Raw genomic sequence first — 23,050 nt, 5'->3', positions numbered from 1 at the left:
ATACTAATCATGATTTATTCTAACCATGTTTTAATCTGAAACTGTACATAATAAAATTCCCATTATGCAAAATACCTTGTACCATACAAAAAAACCTATTTGTAATACAGGTAAAATTATATTGTTACTGCAAAGAGCTATTGTTACAATTGTATAATCAATAAATCTTCCATTTAATTAAAAAAATTGACTTCTAGTTAATTTTAGCCGATTGTTTCGTACATTTACCCCGAGAATTTTAAGGTCGCTATTTAAAATCAGGCGTTGAAGCCAATTCGTTGCTATATCGTTCGACGTCTTACAAAGTTAGCGGCATTACATAGTAAATAATTAGTTAATTCACGTAGAAATACATTAAGCATTTGCCATTTTAAAAAAGAAGAAAAGACAACGGATTGTAGCCTCGTTACTATTCAAATTATTATACATTTATTACTTATAATATGTACTTAATGTTATCGATCAAAGCACTTATCACGCAGTTAGAACCATTGATACATATTGCACAATTGTACTTTTCATTATTCGGCTGTATCACTGTTTTTCATACATACATATATATATATATATATATATATATATATATATATATATATATATAACAAATAAGATGTTATTATCGCGGCCATAGACATAAGTTAAGAATCCTGCTATTTGTATATGTATTATTTTCTCACTTTTGTAACTATCTCTCCTAAGTATCAGACTCTCTTACGTATCAATAAGCTTTGTACGGGTGACACTCTTTTGGACACAGTACAATTGGACACCAACCAATCATCTTGACTTATCTAACCAAACCAACGGAAAAACTCTAGGCATTGGCCGCTGTGAGTGGTGGTGTCCAATCGTGCGGTGTCCAATCGTGCGCACTCCGCTTTGTACATTTCTATTAGAATAATGAGAGATACGGACGTTTGTTGTAGTGTAAAGATTATCCAAATTATTACACATTTATTACTTAAAATATGTACTTAATGTTATCGATCAAAGTACTTCTATCACGCAGTTAGAACCATTGATACATATTGCACAATTGTACTTTTCATTATTCGGCTGTATCGCTGTTCTTCATACAAATATATATATATATATATATATATGTGTATATATGTATATATATAAACAAATAAGATGTTATTATCGCGGCCATAGACATAAGTTAAGAATCCTACTATTTGTATATGTATTATTTTCTCACTTTTGTAACTATCTCTCCTAAGTATTAGACTCTCTTACATATCAAGCTTTGTACATTTCAATTAGAATAATAAGAGATACGGACGTTTGTTGTGTACAGATTATATATTAAGACTCATTAGAGGAATACGTATGACATCATGTATGTATACGTGCTGTAAAATACAAATTGGCTCTAACAATGAAAAGACGATGCATGGATCTGAGTTTTGTCTGCAAAAAGGGACGAGAATTTAAACTTGCATTCCACATATTTAACTTGGATGAAATAATACGTTCGTACTCGCGTATACATAAATCTTCATAGGAATCCCGTATAGCATACTATTTGTATTAAAAATTAAGGAATTACGCCTTTTGGTGGTGTTAAGTAATTGATTATTTGAATGCCTGTTTGAATCATGTTGGTGTTTTGTTTTGATTCTGAGCTGATGACGATGATGATTTGCCGCTACATTACTCGGTTCTGGAGTGACATGATTGCTCTCGACAACTGTGCCTCTATCACTTTCAATCGTTAGATCTTGTTTTTTCCGCGTCGTGGTGGTCTTATAGACGAATATGTCAAATTTAAATGATTATGACAGTCTACATCGAACGATGCAATCTGTAATGCAAGAAAAACATGTGTATTACTGATCATGTCATACAAAACAAGATAATTTATATATGTTACATTTATATCCATGAATTTTTTTTCTAAATTTTATACTTATAAATATATTTTTCTTCTTATATTTGACATATATCTATAATATACATACCATATTTAATTATCTTCATATATGATATAAACTGCAGCAATAGGACTAATTGTCTCATTATGTGAACAAGATTTTACTGTAGTATTTAGATCATTGTATTGCTCCCATAGTCCTGAAAGTCGTCTACAATAAGCAACAAAATGACCTGGATATGCTGCAACAACGCCTACCAACCTTAAACATTGAGAGCAAGTCGCAGATGGAATATTCCAATCTGTTCTTGAATCACCGGTATAACTATAGTGTGTCGCCATCACATACAAACAGTAAACACCCGATCACTTTAACATTGACCATACTGCATTGTTCAGGAGGAAAATATCTCATGGCACGACAAACCTGCAATAAAATATAGTGCGTTGAACATAAAATCAATACAGTATCCAAAAAAATTACTTGCAAAAATAAATAAAGATGCATCAACTATCGTCAAGGATCTTGGATCCAATGTTATTTTATGTGTAAATATTAAATACATTTTCATCTTTCTGAAAAAATTAATTCTATTGTACTTTGCATTTGAGTGCATCCGAACAGGTTCTAATCGCTGGAGTTATGAATCTTGGTTCCAGACGAAGTACGAAGACTGCTTTCTCGGGAAGGATCATCCGGGGCTTGTGCTTCCGTCTCTGAATCTCGTTGATTAAATACCAATTCGCTTTTGCAACACCAATTGCACCTTCTCAGGGGGGCTATCACGGTTCTTAAAACGAGATGAAAATTACAAAAGTGAACAAATTTACTAGAATATCTATAACTTTATTGATCAACAACTAATGAATTTGCTCATTTTTGTAATTTTCACCTCGTTTCAGAAACCGTAATAGCCCCCCCAGATATTTTGGAAATATGTGACTTACTGTGACTGCACATTGTTTATCCTTACTGTCAAGAAAGAACTAGGAGTATCGAAATACTAGAGATTACACCGAACGCGCCTTCTGGTACTTTAGGACCAGTAGCGCCTGGAATCTATATTTCGGTCAATTACATGACTTTAAAATATTTTATTAAAATTATCTGGATAACTCACAAACGTTTCTGACGACACTTCAAAAGTCTTCAAACGAAATACAAACGAATCCATACAAGATTTTTGTTTAATTTAGCTCCGGTTAATTTTTTCGGCCAAATACACGGTGTAAAAATAAAAAATTAATTACAATTAATTGAAGGACTCGCAAACCTTTTCAAATGCACTTCATAACTCTTCAAACGAAATACAAACGATTTAAAATAGTCATTTCTTCATCCGGAACTTTGCTTCGGTCAAGTACATACGAATTAGATCAGTATATGTTCTGTACCATAGGCCTAGTTTACACCGAGCACTTGATACGCGTACTAACTCGTAACTTTCTATTAATTTATCTTACTGTCGACAATGCGTGTATACATAATACATATATTTAATTATCTTAATTCATATTGTACCAATTAATATACTATTTTTTAAATTTATTGCCATAATTAAGATAATTTAATAGAAAATTACTAGTTAGTACGCGTATCAAGTGCTCGGTGTAAACAAGGTCATAGGCTTTAAAGGGCCTTGCACATGAAATGCATAACAGAGCATAAGCGCAACATAAGACCCATGGACCAATGAGCATCCAGCATAAAGTCGCCATATTGATTTACATAAGATTCCTATTGGTCCAGAGGCCTTATGCTACGGTTATTCTCTGTTATGCATTTCATGTGCGACAGGTCCTTATCTTGTCAATTTGAGTGAATGAAAAAAAGTCTGTTTGGGCCATCGAACGTGTGCGGACGTGTATTAACGGAAATATTTTTGAATCCGCCGATTGCATCACAATCGGCAATTATCTGTGTTTAGTTACAACCTCAATTTTGTTTACACATTAAGACTGTATTGTATTTCACACCTAGGCTTGGGATTATGGTCGTATCGTCCCCGCGTTACGGTAGAGGGACGAATACCAACATTGAACTGAACTGAACTGAACTAAGTGAATGAAAATAAACATTGACCCATTTACACTCAAGAGTACTCAATAACTTGGATATAAGTTTGCAGTAGTAGATAAAACTTTTATTAAACTGTATTTTTTGCAATATCTTATAGTATATACGTATACACAGAATAATTGAGCAAGAAAATCTTAAATTATCGCAACATAAAAATATGGCTACCATGGGCGAGCCTCTCACTTTAGCAAGAGGTATGTGCGTGTATTTACTAATCTATTATAGTACCAATCGTAGTACCAAAATTATTCTGAGATATCTCAGAAATATTTCAATGATAAAAGTTTTTTATTTCGTTAAAGTTGCCAAATATCTACAACATTACTGGAAAAGTTTTAAAATATCCAAATGACTGCAATTCTTGCACTTAAAACCTTGTAGAAAAGGTTGTTGAAAGGGTAATGAAAAAATTTGCCAACTTTTTGTTTGACCAAAGAGTTAGTAAAAGGACTAAAATTTTTATGAAGTATTGCTGATTATAATTCTCTGAATATAATAATTTTAAATATGTTTAAGTAACTTAAACTTTATTTTTTAATAACTTAAAACTTTAGTACTTCAAATATTTTAATTTGCTGTATTTGAAGTACTAAATAATACCTAAATTTATTATATATCCTGTATTATATTTTGTATATTATATTTAAAGGATTGCAAATACTAAAAAGTTACAATAAAAGTTATATATAAAATATTTATTGCTTTATTGTATGTTTTTATTTATTTGCAATCTAATACAATAAATGTAAATATGGTTTCTAAAATATGTATAATAAAAAGAATAATGTAGATTTTAAAAACATTTCTTTTTCACATTTTACATGAAATTTTGCAGAATTCTTTCAGAATTGATATATAAAATGTGAAAAGTTGAAAACTTTCCACATAATTAGTGCTTTATAGGAATTAATGCATATAATTATTACTACATATAAATAATATTTGATGGTTATTTTAGCAATTATTACAATAAATTATATAAAAACACTTTTTTTTGTAGATGTCAAAAGATCTATAGAATTATTAGATAAATTGCAAAAAGGTAAGTAATCACAGAAGCGTTTTATTTTGACAATTATTTAACATTGATTTTTTTGAAGGAGGAGAGGTTCCTACAATCAAATTGGCAGCATTACAAAAAGTATTGCAAAGTGATTTTCTCAGTGCAGTACGGGAAGTATATGAGCATGTGTACGAGACTGTTGATATTCAGGTAAGAACATAAGTAATGAATACATGCTTATAATGTTGCTAACATCTTAGATATCAACTGTCTAAGCTATGTTCAGAAACATCACTCAAATGCTTCCATGTATCTTTAGTATTGTTTAACTCGCAATCATATGTATTGTTACTAACTGAAAATTGCAGCAACTGAGTCTATATTTGTTGGCAATTTAGGCAATTAGGTAGGTGACAACTTTAGGCAGCAATTTACCAGCAACTTATTTGTAATATGAATCTTATGAAAGATTTAAATGATCATTATGTTTAAGATTGTATTTTTCTTATACTGCGTTTCTATGAAATTTGTTATAGTTTAGCTATTTGTTATAGTGTAACTTCACCATTTGTCAATATTGATTTTTACAACTGACTGCAGCTAACGATTGGCAAAAATGAAGAAAGTGTTGCCAAAGGTTAGCAAAAATGAAGAAAGTATTTAACGGTTGTAATAAAATTGTTTTCTATGTTTATACAGGATCAAGACTGTCTATGGGTTATCAAAAATAATATAATTTAAATAATAATAATAGGTTATAAACACAGATTAGATTTTAATACTAAAGTTTAGAAACAATGTTAAACACATTGTCTAATTACTCTTAGATATTTACCAATTTTTCAAGTTTAATATAATTTATATTTTCATTTTTTAGAAATGGTTACCAAAAAGTACTAAATGTTTACAAAAAGAATACAATTGTGATAAAAACAACAATTTTGATTATTTTGTGCAATCCAAATATTATTGATTAATTTTAATTTTAGATTTGGTTTCAACATGCAATATTTAAAATGACTATTGTACTTTATTTTCAAGAAATAATGGAAATTGGAATAAAAATGTAAAAAAATTACTTTTTCTACTTTATGTTCTTAAAATCACCACATGGTATTGAAAGCTAAAAGTTTTCATCTAAATTATACTTTAATATATTAAATTTTAGTACAATATAAGTTACATTTAGTTAGAAATGCAATTTTAGACAAGGGGATATTAACATGGATTAACCCATGTTGCCCCATGCAGTTGCATTAATATTCAGATATTCTAATACTTTAGAAATTATTATTTTTTAAATATAGTTTTTGTTGGAATAAATTTATAGTAGAAAATATTTAAAAAATTGAAACACTCATAGCTAGAAATATAAAATGTAATTATTAAAGTTTTGAATACTTTAAATAAAAGATAACTTTATGCTTATTTCTGGTTTTGCAAAATCTGTCGACTTATTCCTTGTTTATAGATACAAAACATGTGACCTACTTCATGGGTAATCAGTTTTAATTTTATTTGAGTATTTGTACATATCACGAATCAATGGTGAAAATGGAACCCAAAGACAATATTTTGTTTGATAAACGTCAACTTGTTATTTATCATTATGAAAAAAGCAAATTGTATCAAGAAATTGTAAATTATGAAATTTAGGTGAGAGTCGCTAAGAGACATAAAAAGATACGTTTGTAAAGATTGCATTGAATTGATACCAGAAAGAATATCTAAAAATTATTTAATTTATGAGATAAACATAAAATTATTAGAAAAAGAAAATGAAATATTTAAAATTAGGAAATAATGAGCTCAAGACCACGCAGAATCGTCATCTCTTCTCCTTCTATTCCTTTCGTTTGGGTCACCGAAGCTATCTTGTTTTGGTCGTTATTATTTGTATCTATTCTCACTGAAATGTAACATCCCATCTCACAATGCTGTGACACGAGTTTTGGTGCTTAAAGGTATTTTGTATATAATTTTCTGCTTTGTTTTATTTTCTTTTTTTGATTTTGCATAAATTTTATAATGCATTTTCTTACAATTTTATATCTTATGACTTGTACAGCTTTCTTTTATTTTGTATTTATTTTTATTTATTTTCCGTTTATTTCTTTTAATTATTTAATTTGTATTGTTGTCTGTTGCAAGTTTTAAAGTCATCATTTTCTTATTTATTTATTTATTTATCAGCAACCAATTTATGTGGTTTTAGAAGCTCTTGTCTCTGCACACGCTCTTTGAGGTCGTTTATTATGTTATTGTGCTAAAACGTTAAAAGAAGATGTACATCGCAGTTTTGCACAATCTCTATTCGGTAACTTGTTTTTATTTTTTATTTTTGACCTTTTTATTTATATCGATAAATTTATATCTTAATTAGTGCGATTAATTTGTTGTTTTATAGACTTATAAATCTGTACTGAAGAAGACCGTCTTCTCGATACCAAAGAATCAAAGAAGAATTAAAGGTCGAAACGTTTGCTTGACATTGGATTTATGCTGATTTATTTATTTGCGTCTGACATCCTGCGTGGCTTTTGAGCTCATTATTTCTTAATTTTAATTTATTTATAAGAGCCTTAACCTTTATTTATTTTGTTTGTAAAATATTTAAGTACACCAAAATTGATCACAGAAGAGACTGACAAAAAAGTATATTCTGATATAGTTTGTTGTTGAATGAAAATGATTACAACGGTAGAATTGCTCGTAAAAAGCCATTCATAACTGAGATAAATCGGAAGAAAAAATTAATTTTTGCCAAGTTTATTTCTTTATTACATAATTTGTGTAATTTATATAATTTATATCATTTCACCATGCTTGCTCTTAGAAATCAGTATACTCCAAGTCATTGAAGACATTGCTATATAACGAGTCTACATTGTTGCTTGTTTATACCTCATAATCACATCATGTGTTTCTATCAAAATTATAAAGTATCTGAATCTACTTTTGTTATTTTTACGATAACAATTTAGCAGCAACGTACCGACGAAACTTGAAAATCATTATTCAGAATTCACATTATACTGTTATCGTTATATTACTGTAATAAATTATATTGCTATAATTAAATCACTATTCTTTTATATTGCCAATAACCTGTGAAATAATTTTAATACTATTGTCTTGTTAAATTTAATGGCTGTACATACATATTTAAAACCATCAAAGACAATTATAAAAGACAAATTCAGCATCATAAACAATCACAGATTGCATGATTTTGCTTAGACATGCTTGATTATCTGGGTAGCTAATGCTTTAATATTTAATAGAGATTTACTTATTAATCATTATAACTACAATTATTAATAATAATTTGGGAAAGGGTTCACAGGATGTACGTGCATCTGCAACGGCAAAAGCAACTGTTGCCGCTTTTGCAGCTAGTGAGGGTCATGCGCATCCACGTGTAGTTGAATTGCCAAAAACAGAAGAAGGACTTGGTTTCAATGTAATGGGAGGTAAAGAACAGAATTCACCAATTTATATATCTCGTATAATTCCTGGCGGTGTTGCTGACAGACATGGTGGTTTAAAACGTGGAGATCAACTTTTGTCTGTTAATGGAGTGGTTAGTAGAAATATGCTTCTTTTTTATTTATTAAGGATCTATAATAGCACTTCTCCAGTCAAATAGCCATCTACATTTGATAAAATTTAAGATAATAAACTAATTGTTATTAAATAACAGGGCAGTTTCTAAACTTAACATGTTTAATTTTCAATTAATTATTTTTAAATAATCTTATCTAATTTTAAAGGAATTTGTTTATAAAATAAAGTTTAGACACTTTCTTGATTTTAATATCAATCTGCAAAACGCAAAAGAACAATGTTAAAAAAAAGTCGTTTTTTGTTTATTAGTGGAACGTAAAAGATATTGTGAGCCTTACAGATTTTGACCTGCTGAATACGACAGTGCTATTAGTTTTCATTGAAAATATGAAGAACACCATCAGTTTTTTAGTTAAAATCCTATTTTTTACCCTCTCTGTGATGTATGATTTTTAATACGAGTGAATTGTTTCATGTGAAACTTAGGGATTCATTCTATAATCTTAAGGGGATGCTGAACTGACGATGGAACTCACTCGACGTCGGTACTGCGATTTTTCTTCGACAAAAAGTCGAATGACTTTCTTAGTCGAAGAGTAAAGGGAATAGACTAGCGCTCCTTGTTTAACATACTCATCTGTCCTTATTCTTCGATTTTGTCGTCATCTATTACGACATCCAGGAATTAATCTTCTATTTCTATAGATATAAGCGTTCTATTTACCATTCTGCACCTCTATTTTGCGTGTACATACGCATATAATTTGATCCAAGCAAAATCTTTTTTTCCAAGCTTTTGATCTAAGTTTCGATGATTTAGTATTGTTCTATCACGTTGTCGGAAGCCCGACAAAGTATCATTTTGCCCAGGAAACTTGTGCAATTGTCAGATTAAACTGACATTGTCGTGGCTTGACAGTTCTGTAAGGTGGATGAGTGCAGATGTGTGATTATTACTGTACTTCTCAATTTTTTTGTTATTTACATGTAATTGACCTACCTGGCCTAGATTAACATGTATATTTTAATTGTGTAAAAGCATTTTTAATTTTCAATTCAAAGAAAATGGCCGGAGAAAAAATGTTAATATTTGTGTTAGTCCAGCAACCTCTTAATGATGTCGTTATGCTTGCGCAATTATTGCATAATACAAAAAAACCTGCGCAACGATACTATAACGATATCGTTAAATACAAAATCGACTTTTTAGTACGTAAAGATTCCTAATATTGTTGAACAAAAATCTAAGAAATACAATGAATTTAAAATGAAGGAGCATATGCTACGGCATATGGAGAAGAATAGATTAAGGTACCTACCGATTGAGATACTCGCGTTTATTTTTTCCCACTTTATTTACAACATTTATTATTTCCATAACGGCATTATTCCCATAACCATACAAAACGATCTTATTTATTTACGAATATGAATTTTTAGAATAATAATTAAATTATAATTGCTGACAGCAAAAAATGGCCAAATGATGTCCGCCATTTTGTATCTTTAATTTTAATTTCATCTTATTTATTAGATTTTTGTTCAACATTATTAAAAACCTTTGCATACTAGTTAAGTTTCACATGAAATGACTCACTTGTGTTGAAAATTATACATCAAAAATCATCAAAATCATTACGAAGAGGATGAAAAATCGGAGTTTAATCTGAAAAATAATGTTCCCCATATTTTTAATGAAAACTAATAGCACCATCTATAGTATTAAAAACTAGAGAAAAAACCGGTTTTTTTGCGAATTTTTTGTTTTTTTCAAAGAATAGAAAAATTTATTGGAAAAATTCAAAATTTGTACTATAGTGATACCTCATCAATACCAAAATAATCTATTTGTAATATGATTTCTTAATCTTACCTTGCCACGCTTATTTTTAAATTCGTAGTTCGCCATATTCCAATTCGTGAGACAGCTCGATTTTTTGTCTCGTCATTTTCATTCCAATTATTATATTTTAAAACTTGTATTGTAAAAATATAAAAAAAATACTCTAAATACCATGCTCATAATAGCAGATTTAGAGAATGATTTGAAATAATTAAATTTATAACAATATACAGGAAAAAGTAAAGTATATAACGAAATTACACATCAAGAGTTTACCGGATCAGGTATAGTAAACTAGAGTTAAGGCCCTTGCACAATGCAAGGGAATAGCAATAGTGATAGAAATAACATAAGTGATAAGCATAGCGATAAGAATAAAAAAATCTAACATACGGGAAGCACGTGTTAATGCAGATTGGAACACGGAATAGGCAATAGCAACAAAATTTCCGACGAGTTGGAATTTTGTATCTATTGCCTTATGTGTGTTTATAACTTACCAATCACAGCGTTCGGATTTTTCCTCGGTGTTGATATTGTTTTCACGGGACACGTACGATTCTACCAAATTTTACGTTTCAAGACTATTTGTCGATTAATTTAATTAAACTATGATCATTTTGATTATTGCAATAACAATTATTTTTTAAACAATGAATTATTGTCTGATATACAAAATATGTTTGATGGTAACGATAGCAACCAAGTAAGTGATAATGAAAAATTGTGATGAACTTCTAATTGACCTTATACAAAGTCGTTCTTATCTATATGATAAAAGCATGAAAGAATATAAGAACATAAATTTGAAAGATAATACGTGGAAAGAGATAGTCGAAATTTTAAATATTCCGAATAAGTTTTAATTAATTCAATAAATGAATTAATACAATATATATTATTTATTTACTGGTCGCCATTATTTGACAACTTTATTTAACAGTGCTTTATATGCTTGTTACATGATTAAATAATATATTTATGATACATAGTAGCGATTATCGATGAACATCAAAATTCGTCCTTTTAATAATTTTAGATTACGTTTTACTTGAAATAGTTGCGAGAGACTACAGTCTATACGCGATTTGATTAGTTGATCTTTATTTTTTTTTTTTTTTTTGCAGCATTGTGTAACGGGAGGCAATAATTATATATCGCTATTTCTATATTATTCCTATCGCTGCTCTTATAGCTATTCTTTCGCATTGTGTAAGGGCCTTTAAATCTGTGTTAATGGGAATTAATTAGAAAATGGTTCGTATAAAATTAGACTATTGTTAGTTTCTGTCTTCAAATGTCTGTCCTTAAAGATTTTTCTTTTTGTTGATGATAAGTACGAGGGAAACAAAAAGTAAACCACAAAAATAACAGAATTAATGTATTTTTAATAAAACGTATGCTACATGATAATTGCTAATATTCAAAATTCTTCGCAAAATGATTAACATAATTATTAAATTAGTTTTTAAATTGGTTGTTAGAATTACATTCGTTGTTACAACAGTTTGTTTAATAATTTAATAATTATTAAATCTTAAGTGATGTAACATTTTAAATATGAACATAAAAATATGTTCTTTTTATTTTTGATCATTTATTTATTGTCATAAGTAAAAGCATTCTAATATATTATTTTATACATAGGAAAGACCGGGGCTATTTGGAACACTTTTTTCTTTTGCGTCTCCTGAGTGTTATATTCATTTAAAAAAAAGTTGTACGGTTTGAAAGGTTGAACCTTTTTCTTCACAATGCCCTTATAGATAGAAGACGGAAATGTATTTGCTTTGAACTACATATAAAAATGTGCCGACCAGTGCCAAGTGTTTTGAATAGCCTTGAAACCGGGGTAATTCGAAGCTAGTCCGGGAATATTCTGAAATTTATGTTTTAAAGCTCCTGACTTCTCAGCCTCCGCGTTGACAGTAGCGACATTCCGTCGCGGACAAAATTAGAACTAATACACGTAAAACGTGACAGACTGACGATGAGATTTTGTTGTGCATGTCATTTTGTTATTATGTGTTTCATCGTGAAAATATGACTTGTCTCGTATTTACCAAATTCGTAAAAATGGACCGTGAGTAAAGTTTCTTTAAATTTTATACATAAAAGTACATCTTTCACTCCTTTCAATAGCTATCTATGTGTTTTCCTCTCTGAATAGGCGTTACTTTACGTGTTTTTTATGACTATTTATTGACTGTTAGGCGAAAAAAGGTTAGTCGTGACCGATATTTAGAAGTGTTTTAAAATCATTTGCTTAGTCTGTTTTATCCAAATTGGCTTTATTTACAAATGCCACGTCAGACAAAATAACGTGTCATTTCACGCAATTTCTTCTGACGTCACGACTTCAATATGACCGCGGCGAGTACTCAGGAGCCTTAACATGAAAAAATGTAAAAAAATTATTGTTAAGACTTTGTTTTATTTAGAAAAGAATATATACTATTATGAATTTATGTGACATACAATAAAAAAATACAAACGCACAATAGAGAATTTTATTGCTTTAGCGTTTTCGGAACAAGTCAGGGACTAGTTATATTTCGTGTAATTACATATGTTGAGTATTAAATTGTGTATTTTGGTACATAGAACGCGAATATGAAAGAAAAAAATCGTCTTAACGACGATTTGATGTTTGGTATTTTAAATAGCCCTGACGTCAACTGTGCGCATTATTGCGTATGATTTATTAAAATAAACATCACATGGCAGTAAAGTAGAGTAAACACGAAATGTTTCAAATATATTCAACTGGACACGATACATTCAAAGTTTTCAAAAATAATTTTATATATTACTTAAATTTCGAAGAAATGCTGACTGTCAGAAATTACTTCGATTGTCGCAAAACATATTTTTTACTGCTACGACTTTAATATGACGCCGTTGCCAATGAAATTTTATTAGTAACGTCGTTACGTTAGGACGCGTTTATAGTATTTAAAATAAATTTTTAACATGTACTCATAACAAGGTATTTCTATTTTTCGAATTGCACCGTTTTTTAAATAGCCTTGGTTTCCCCTAATATTAATAAATATCTGCATTGCTTTTTTGAAAGAAGAGTTATATTATTGCAAAAATTAAGTTATTAATTAAATTTGGCAGCATTGCATTAAATAATGAATGATGGCTATTCTGGCTTGTTAACTTACTAATCTTAAATCTGGCCTGACTGCTGTAATATTTAGATTTAAGATTAATATAAATAATTTATTTATAGATGAGAATTATTTGCTTATCTGCTAAGATACAATTACAGCGATCAATGCTTAAAATTTTTTATTAGACTAACAAGGAAAAGCTCCCAATTTGGAAATTTAAAAATTTATGAAATATGCAACACCTGAGAAGATATCCTGACATGTATAATCTGACATAAATAAACAAGTTTCTTTTTCTACCCAAATTTATCCTAAAGGGGTAAAATTAACCTCTTAATATAACTCATTTTCATATTTATTTTATTATTTGTAAACTAAAAGAGATAGAACAAAATTTTAGAGAGAAACTTTATTTCTTTTAATAAGATTTACCAATTAGGTAACTTATCAATTATTAAAAAAATTATAAAGAATACAATGTAAATAAAAGCAGTAGCAATATATTCTTAATATTGATATTTTTACGGTTTCTTTGTAATACGATATAATGCATTAATCTGTGTTTTGCTTATTTAAAATTAGTTGAAGTTAGTTGCTTTTAATATTCTATATAAAATACACTATAAAAAAACTAGGAACGCAGCTTTAAGTGGGAAGCTATTTCCGCCATTGATTGACCATTACCTGTTTTTATAAGGGTATAGGAAAAACAAGGATTGCGCGCACGCATGTAAGATACGTTTGGGATGGTGAGATACCATGACATCTCGTATAATTTGCGTTAATTTCCAAGAACAACCATTAAAATTATTTTGTTGCACTCTGTTGAGACATTATAGGATAGTTACTGATCATTAGTTACTCACTGTATTTTTATAAAAGCTGAATTTTAATTTTGCGGGTAACAGTTTTTCTAGGTGTTTACGCTCTATGTAATTTTGAGAAGTATGTTAGTATAAATTTTTTAAATTTAGTACTTTAGTAAATCTAAAGGCCTTTAGCTTAAAGACCTTGAATATGGCTTTTAAATAATATAATTGAATTTAATGCCATAATATGTGTATATGAATTTGACATAAAATAATATCATGTAATGAGAGGGATCGTGAAAGGATCGTGAGCCATTTGCATTACATAATAGGACAAGACCGCTCTTGCGACTTCACATTCTCAGTGAACGTTGCATAATGCTTAGTAGCAGCAAAGAAATTATTTTAATAAAATAATTTTTTTACTGCTAGTAAGCGTTATGCAATGTCCACTTAAAAGTTATTTTTTTAAGCAGCAAACCCAGGTAGCAAACTGATATTTTTTGTCATTTTAACGTCAAAATGTCAAAGACGTTATTAAAAAATAGCTTTTTAGGTAGCAAACTGATATTTAAATGTATGGTGAAAATGTCAAAACTGTTATTTTAACGTTAAAATAACAACTAAAAACGTCAGTTTGCTACCTGAGAAGATATTATTTGAAAAGTTATTATTTTTGTTTTTTTGTTTTTTTTCCCAAGTAAAATACATCTTGATTTTATAAAATTGTCATAAAGTTTTGTTTTGCGACACTAATGTGTAAGATCTACAAAGGATCATTAATTTATGATTTTTTTTATAACTAAAAGTGTTTTTTATGATAGTTCCTATACAGTACAGAGAGATTGCAGAAACATTGCAGGATGATTTCATTGAAACATTGTACCTATACAGCACAGAAAATTGCAGCAACATTCCAGCAATGTTGCGATATCGCAAATTGCAATTTAATATTACTGTTCTGTATATTAATTCTGAGTAAAGCCGGGAGCACACACTGTTACACAATACATAACACATACGAGAATGAACCAATCAAAATCCTTCTTTTCTATCTTGAAGAAGGAAAGGACTCTGGTTTATTCTCTTATGCATTATACAAAAATCTGCTCCAGCTTTTACATTTTCATATAAAAAAAATCTTGACAATTCTAAACGTATAATTTACTTATTTATTTATTAGGAGTATAAATAAGTTTCCGTCGTTTTTTATCAAAAATTGGGCATTTATTGTGAAAGAACGGTACCTAATGTTTTATTCGAAGTATTGTCCATCGCTAGCCACTACTTTTTCCCATCTTTCTGGCAGCATACGGATACCGCGTCGGAAGAATGCTTCATCTTTTGAAGCTATCCACAAATCGACCTAATTTTATGTATCTTCATATGATGTGAAGTGTTGCTCAGACAGGCCATGCGCCATCGATCGATACAGGTAGTAATCAGAAGGAGCAATGTCTGGTGAATACGGCGGGTGGAGTAAAACTTCCCAATTGAGTGTTTCCAGGTAGGTTTTGACCGGCGCCGCAACATGTGGACGAGCATTATCATGCAGAAGAATAACTTTGTCATGTCTGGAGTAGTAGTGGGCACGTTTTTCCTTGAGTACTCGGCTCAATCTCATCAATTGTGTTCGGTAGAGAGCCCCAGTAATGGTTTCATTCGGTTTGAGCAACTCATGATACACGACACCAAGCTGATCCCGCCAAATACACAACATGAGCTTTTTTCCATGAATGTTCGGCTTGGATGTCGATGTTGAAGCATGGCCAGGTGGTCCCCATGATTTCTTCTTTGGGTTATCGTAGTGAATCCATTTTTCATCACCAGTGACTATACGATGCAAAAAACCCTTTTGTTTATGCCTGGCAAGCAGCATTTCACATGTGAAAAATCGGCGTTCAACGTTTCTCGGCTTCAGTTCATACGGAACCCAGTTTCCTTGTTTTTGAATCATTCCCAATGATTTTAAGCGATGTGAAATTGCTGGTTGAGTCACTTCTAATGTAAGTGCAAGTGCTTCTTGCGTTTGGCATGAATCTTCATCTAATAATGTTTCCAATTCCGCGTCTTTGTACACTTTCGGCCTTCCGCTACGTTCTTTGTCTTCGACATCAAATTCACCGTTCTTAAACTTGTGAAATCACTCACGGCAACTTCTCTCACTTAAGGCAGCCTCATCATATGCTTCTACAAGCAATCGATGCGCCTCGGCTGCAGATTTCTTCAAATTAAAGAAGTAAATCAAAAGCTCCCGCAAATGACGCTTATTCGGCTCAAAACTCGATATTTTCGCACGAAAAAAGATATATGATGCTGATACAAAATCGCTAATATTTTAAGGTTATGTTGTTGCCAGATGTCCAACCTTACGATATAACGTTTTACAACAGACAATTTCAACCATAACATACTAGTGGCGCCATTTTTTGTGAAACGGCGGAAACTTATTTATACTCCTAATATTTAACTAGCAAAAATTACACTTTTGTCTTTTTTGATAACATTTTTAAGTATAAATTTATTTGGGTATTAATATACAAATATTGTTTGAATTATAAATTTTTATTCAAGAAAGTTACATTTACTTTTTTTACTTTATACACGAATATTCTGCTTTTGCTCTTTATTGCCATTACTTTATACTTAAAAAATTATAATATTGCAATGTTTTTGGAATATTAATGTCATATTGCTGAGATATTGCAGGCATGTTGTTAATTTATGTTTCTGCAATGTTTCCATAATATTGCATTGCAACATTGCTGGAATATTGTTGTAATTTTCTGTGCTGTATGGGTTAGTAATTCATGATCTCCCTCTCTGGGTCACGTTAATATGTATACGAAGTTATTTAAAAAGAAAAAATAAATAAACAACATGGTATTCTATTCCATTCTTTCCTCTATTTGGAATATCTCTCTATCTGGAATATGATAAGCACCATTCGAGTAAACTCGAATATAACATTATCTCCTAGTGAAAATAAAATTCTTTTTTAAATAGCAAATTTGAATAGCAAGCTGTAATAAGCAAATCTCTTAATACATCATGTAATTCCAATTCCCGAATAATTTACATGTATGAATATTATTTGTGACATTGAATATTGTCATAAGCATATAAATTACATTCACTAGATTAATACACATGAACAATTCATAAACGAAAAATAACAAAAAAATAAACGTAATATAACATGTACAGAAGGCAATAATAACGCCTTATCACTTAAAATGAACTACGTTCCAGGTTTTCTATAATATATTTTAATGGTTGCATTCTAATATACATTGCTAGTACTGAAAATCTATTGCGTAAGTAAACTATAAATTTTTAGTACTGGTAGTGAATTTCGGCACACAGCCTATATAGAATATCAGAAGCAATTAACTTCAACTAATTTTAAATAAGGTAATGTAAAACACAGATTAATGCATTATACCATATTATAAATAAATATCAATATTTAGCGTATACTGTTTTTGATTTTGTTTATATATTTTTTATAATTTTTAAAAAAATAAGTTTCTTAATTGATAAATCTTACTAAAAAAAATTAATTTTTTCTCTTAAATTTTGTTCTGTCTTCTCTTGTTAATGAATAATAAAAATTAAAAATAGGCTTCAAAGGTTGATTTTACTACTTCAAGATGAGTTTGAGCAACAAAGAAATTGTTTATTACATATCAAGATATCTTTTAGATTTCATAATTTTTTGAATTTTTGAGTTGGGGTCTTTTTTCGTAAATACAATCAATCATGGATTTTTAAGCATTGTACATATTTGATGTATTTTTTCTATTTATTAAAATTGTAATTTTGATTGTTCATATATTTTCTGTATTATACGACACATAAAATTATGAATAGAATTCTGCCTCAAATTTTGTTTACGAAATAAATTATGTTGTGACGATATGCTTTTCTCGCATGAAATTTGTTTGCCGGGACAGGAATGAGAAAACGAGAGATACCATTTGAATAAAGAAAATAAATATATTTATTCAATAATTAAATTTGTATACATTAAGAGATACGCTGGGTAGATCTTGCGATTGCGATACCGAATGTCTTTAATCTACTGACTATTCTGGTATAGTGCATTTGGTCGAGGTGGAATCGTAAGTCGGTTTAACTCAACACGGAACGGATGCGGACAGACTTATATCTAAGTCGTAGGTTGAATAGGCGTAGACGGATTTATAATATATGCCCTACGACGGCGGGGTTTGGCGCGTACAGAAGTCTGAGAATCTCGAAAATCTGGAAATCTGGGAGCATTCGAGAGGCAGCCTGTACACTGGAAACACCCTAGCATAGGGACACTATGTGCCGTACAGAGGAGTATCTAGCCCAGAAATCGGCAGAAAATTCTCCCAGGAGTACTTAGGAGGAAGTTTGTATGCCGAGAGCACCTAGCTATATACAAAATCACGTGTGCATTGTACAGAGGAATAACCAGGAGCGTCTAGCTAAGGAGCGGTCTTGTCACTGAAGTAGATCAGGGCAAGACGTGCCGAGATGCTCGCCCGGGCCGGTATTTATATTCGCAACGATGGGCTGACGGATCGCGCAGCGCAGGAAGAGGCCGTAAAATCAAAGATAGTATATGTTTACGGCGGCGAGGCGTTTAAAAACGGCCAACGATGCGATCTTTACCGCTGCAGAGTTTCAAAGCTGCTGGTGGTTAATTACGAGCCGTGGTACCACGTTTTAATTCGCGACTTCCTCATCCTCGTGTTCCGATTCTTCAGGTGGCATGTTCTCAAATCTAACATATGTGTATGCTTATGCCAACGTTCTCGGCTGTCTCGTAAATTCATTATTACTGAGGACACGATTCGTCTTACTCTCAGCAGACTAGTATAATGGGGAGCAAGTTGATGGCGTTGATCCATGTAGCCTTTCAAGAGAGGAGATTTTTCAGATGAGATTTCGCACTCAAGCACGTCAAACGCAGTAGCGCAAATTGTAATGCGCTTCCTGCCTCTGTGTTCTTACCAAATTGATTTGTATTAACTCGAAAGTATTTTTCAGGCGAGGTGCACGCAGTTATCATGTCGCCTATTCTCTGGATAGAGGTAGACAAATTCGCGTCCGTGATTAAAGTACGCGAGAATATCCGATGGCTTCGCGTCGGGCCGTATTATAGGCGAAACGAAATGTTTGTTTCATCAATGATTTTTGTCCACGTATTGCGAAATCATGATTTTTTGAGCTACTGTTTGTTCGTTTTATCGGGTTGCAGTGCGTCGCGCGAATTGGAGTATAGTGTTTTATCTGGAACGCTCGGAATGTCTTTTCCAGATGATTGGACTTCAGTTGAGTAGCGTTGCCGGAAATAATTTGGTCTGGGCATCCATGTCGGAGAATAATGGCCTAGTTTACACCGAGCACTTAATACGCGTACTAACTTGTAATTTTCTATTAAATTATCTTACTTTCGACGATGCGTGTATACATAATACATATATATAATTATCTCGATTTATATTGTACCAGCTTAGTATACTATTCTTTAAATTCATTGCTGAAATTAAAATAATTTAATAGAAAATTACTAGTTAGTACATGTATCAAGTGCTCGGTGTAAACTAGGCCATTATGCTTCACGATGGCTTTAGTAACGATGAAAGCGGTAGTCCTGCCAAACGGCTTTATCTTTATCGACTTGAAGAAATAATCTTGCATGATCAATAGTCACGTCCTGTGCGGATTGGACAATGGCAGGCAATGGTCCGATCAAATCAAGTGTGACTTGCTGGGGTACAGTCTATAGCAGTGTAAAGATTCTTGGCAGGTTTTATAGTTGGAATCTTGTGTGCCAAGCCAGTGGAGCATTGTTGTACGTAGTTTATTATTTCTCAAAACATTCCGAGTATAGCCTCACCATGCGAGCAATGGTTTTCGCGATCGCAACCCCAAAATGGCCTCCTGTCGGATCCTTGAGATAACGACATAATATATCTAGCCGCTCTTCTCGAAAAATGTATCATTTCCACTGCTCGTTCAGATCGACTTCTCGGAAGTCCACATTGTGCAGGATGTAGCGATAGAGACGCCCCTTTTGTAGCTGGTAATCGGGAAAATTGGACGCTTCTTGGATACTCTTGTCAGGATCCGATGATAACAGTCGCACTTTGTCACTCTCTGGACACCACTTCGTGTTGACGGGAAAGGACATGTGTTGCTTTATTTTTGCTTTCTTTTCCATAATCAACGTCGAAGTCACACTGCTATAAGGACTGAATTGAGCTGACTAGGCCTTAGTAACAAGGGCAATATAGCATGCTCGTACTGCTGCGTAGTCGAGTATATTGACCCAAACCACGCGTACGTATTCCCCAGTACTGTGCGCCGCGCTCCGTCGTTGAGCATCTGTTGTACGTCCGTCTGCGTCTGTCTTGCGCCTTCGTGTAATCCGCAATTTAGATGGAAGTCCATCCACATTCGCTCCACATTGAGTTCAACCTCGAGACCGGTTCGCGATTCCACGCCGATCGAACGTACCGCATCAGAAGTAAGAATAGTCATTAGATTAAGAACACCCAGTACACCACGATTGCAAGATCCACCTAGTAAATCTCTTAATATACAAATCATTTCTTAATGTACAGTCGCTCAATAAAAGGTTGAAATAGGTTTCAACTTTCTTTTTTTTGGAACATAAAATTTTGATAATGCAACCACCATCTTTGGATACATATAGTAAACAGTGGGTGACACTCTTTTGGACACAGCACGATTGGACACCAACCAATCATCTTGACTTATCTAACCAAACCAACGGAAAAACTCTAGGCATCGGCCGCTGTGAGTTGTGGTGTCCAATCGTGCGCACCCCGTAAACAGTTAGGACAGCTATCAAAATAATACGGACATGAATTATACAAGGTGAAACGAAGAAATGTATTTCGAAAATTATCGAGAAAAAGTGTTGCAACTTTTTATTGACTAACTGTATACGAACTTAATTATTAAATAAATGTACACTCGTTTTTTTTATTTGACTAATTAGTGTCTTGCTTTTTCAACCCTCTCCCAGCGAACAAATTTTGAGCGAGAAAAACGTTTCATCACAGTATAAAAATAGAATTTAAAAATAATATTTTTACGATAATAAGATAATTTGTTTTAGTGCGTCGAAGGTGAAAATCATGAAAAGGCTGTAGAATTACTAAAGCAAGCTCAAAATTCGGTAAAATTAGTGGTTCGTTACACTCCACGTGTTCTTGAAGAAATGGAATTGCGTTTTGATAAACAAAGGGCTGCTCGTAGACGTCAACATATGCAATAAATATCACAAGTGCAAAATATTTAATTTACTATAAAAAAAATGCAAATTTATAAACTATGATCTATCTAAACATTTAAACTATTTAATCTAATAATTATAATTTAGCTAGCGTATATTCATTGTATTCATGTTCTTGTTCATCAATAAATATAATCTGTTATCTACATATTTGTATTGTAACAAACCGCCTTTCCGCTTTCCCCTCGGACCGTTCCACGCTGTCCGGCCGAACACCCGTCGGACAACCGAACAATTGAACAACCAGTGCACGGCGCCAAATAAATATTTTCAACCGGCGTAGCGCGCGAAAACATCTCCGCGCACACGCGCCTGAGAAGCGGCCGAAGTGGCGGTCACTGCTGATCTCGAGCGGAGGGGACTCCCTCTCCGTTACCGAACCGTCCATATCCCCGCATCGCCCCTCCTCACGAGATTCGGCTATATAAGCGCCGCCGCTTCCATGATCGAAGCTTCTTATCCGAACCGTCCGTCCGCTAACAAGTAGTACTCCTTTCCGCTCCGATTTGAAATCAAGTGAACTTGGTTTCTGTTGAGATCTCGGCGACGAGCATCCTAACCGCTTCCGTTTCTACGGGCTCAAGCACCTTGAGCTCAACCAAGAGATCTCGGTGGATCGGAGAAATCGTGATCCGATCTCCTCTCCGTCGGCATCGACTCACGATCTGGGGTAAGGAGTTCCGCGCCTCCACCAAGAGATCCTGGCGTGAGTCGTTGTCACCGCCGCAACACTAACGCGGTATTAACCGCCCCTCGTCGCGATCGTATCGTCCTGCACAGCTGTGCTGCGCGCGCGAGTAGTATTGTCACCGAGCTCTCGCGCCCATGGCCGTGGCTGCAGCTTTCGGCAAGGCCGAGCCGACTTGTAAACAGGGATTCCGAATTCGAAGAAATTCATCTCGGAATCACCTGCGTATATATAATCCGCGATTATGCGCCATCGTTCGTCCGAGCGTTATTTTTCCGTTCTGTCCGTCCGCGCGTTACTTTTCCGTTTTGTCCGTCCGCGCGTAGAGATAAGTTCAACGTCACGTCCGTCCGAGTGTCATCTTCATTTGTCCGTCCGAGCGTCATCTTCATTTGTCCGTCCGAGCGTCATCTTCATTTGTCCGTCCGCGCGTCGCGTCCGCGAATACTTCATTGTATATTCTCTTCTGTGTATGTAGTATGTATGTACAATAAACTGAGTTCTTTTGACATCATAGAAACCAGTCTAGTTTTCTCGGCGACCTACCCGCGTTCTCGTCCACCGAATCAACACCGCCCGTGCGAAGTCAGGTCGTTACAGTATCAATCCTTTATGCTCTATATTAATTTCTATAGAAATCTTGATTGCACTGTATATCAATTTTATATTAAATGTAACTCGTTTATATATTTTGTGGAATTATGAACATATATTGTATATAAGGTAGGAACTATTTTTTACTATTTA

The 23,050-nt window shown here is 32.5% G+C and overlaps 1 protein-coding gene and 2 long non-coding RNA genes across 10 annotated transcripts; 2 read left to right on the top strand and 1 right to left on the bottom strand.

Moving 5' to 3' along the window:
- Positions 1-934: 934 nt before the first annotated feature.
- Positions 935-19,725, bottom strand: LOC120358352. 6 transcript variants are annotated; one of them, XR_005575304.1, is made up of 5 exons: positions 19,715-19,725; positions 8,958-8,960; positions 2,477-2,667; positions 1,965-2,303; positions 935-1,807 (listed from the first exon to the last, which is right to left on the bottom strand). It is a non-coding gene; the product is annotated as an uncharacterized LOC120358352 (long non-coding RNA). The 6 variants fall into 6 exon arrangements; XR_005575307.1 differs by lacking the exons at positions 8,958-8,960; positions 19,715-19,725 and adding an exon at positions 2,825-2,894 and having other exon boundaries at positions 1,965-2,087; positions 2,139-2,303; XR_005575306.1 differs by lacking the exons at positions 8,958-8,960; positions 19,715-19,725 and adding an exon at positions 2,825-2,893 and having other exon boundaries at positions 1,965-2,076; positions 2,139-2,303.
- LOC105202201 (protein lin-7 homolog C) lies at positions 3,662-21,763 on the top strand. Of its 3 annotated transcripts, none has more exons than XM_039452335.1 (5): positions 3,662-4,150; positions 4,957-4,998; positions 5,057-5,169; positions 8,297-8,542; positions 13,608-13,793. In XM_039452335.1, exons 1-5 carry the CDS (start codon positions 4,114-4,116, stop codon positions 13,671-13,673), a joined length of 504 nt encoding a protein of 167 aa, XP_039308269.1. In that variant the 5' UTR covers positions 3,662-4,113; the 3' UTR covers positions 13,674-13,793. The 3 variants fall into 3 exon arrangements, with proteins under 3 accessions (XP_039308269.1, XP_011168898.1, XP_011168897.1); XM_011170596.3 differs by lacking the exon at positions 13,608-13,793 and adding an exon at positions 21,439-21,763 and having other exon boundaries at positions 3,666-4,150; positions 8,306-8,542; XM_011170595.3 differs by lacking the exon at positions 13,608-13,793 and adding an exon at positions 21,439-21,763 and having other exon boundaries at positions 3,669-4,150.
- LOC120358353 lies at positions 5,926-8,040 on the top strand. Its single transcript, XR_005575308.1, has 2 exons — positions 5,926-6,923; positions 7,175-8,040. It is a non-coding gene; the product is annotated as an uncharacterized LOC120358353 (long non-coding RNA).
- Positions 21,764-23,050: the final 1,287 nt, after the last annotated feature.

This window comes from Solenopsis invicta, chromosome 8, assembly GCF_016802725.1.
Source record: "Solenopsis invicta isolate M01_SB chromosome 8, UNIL_Sinv_3.0, whole genome shotgun sequence".
In the NCBI taxonomy this organism is placed as follows: Eukaryota; Metazoa; Arthropoda; class Insecta; order Hymenoptera; family Formicidae; genus Solenopsis; species Solenopsis invicta.
The sequence above is the reverse complement of the archived record's forward strand: the minus strand, read 5'-3'. Positions and strand labels throughout refer to the sequence as shown.

Bases quoted from the DNA above. Each gene is read 5' to 3' on its own strand.
- LOC105202201 (XM_011170595.3), top strand. From the start codon at position 4,114: ATGGCTACCATGGGCGAGCCTCTCACTTTAGCAAGAG. The intron at 5,170-8,296 runs GTAAGAACATAA...AATTTGGGAAAG, and splicing joins ACGAGACTGTTGATATTCAG to GGTTCACAGGATGTACGTGC. The intron at 8,543-21,438 runs GTTAGTAGAAAT...AATTTGTTTTAG, and splicing joins TTTTGTCTGTTAATGGAGTG to TGCGTCGAAGGTGAAAATCA.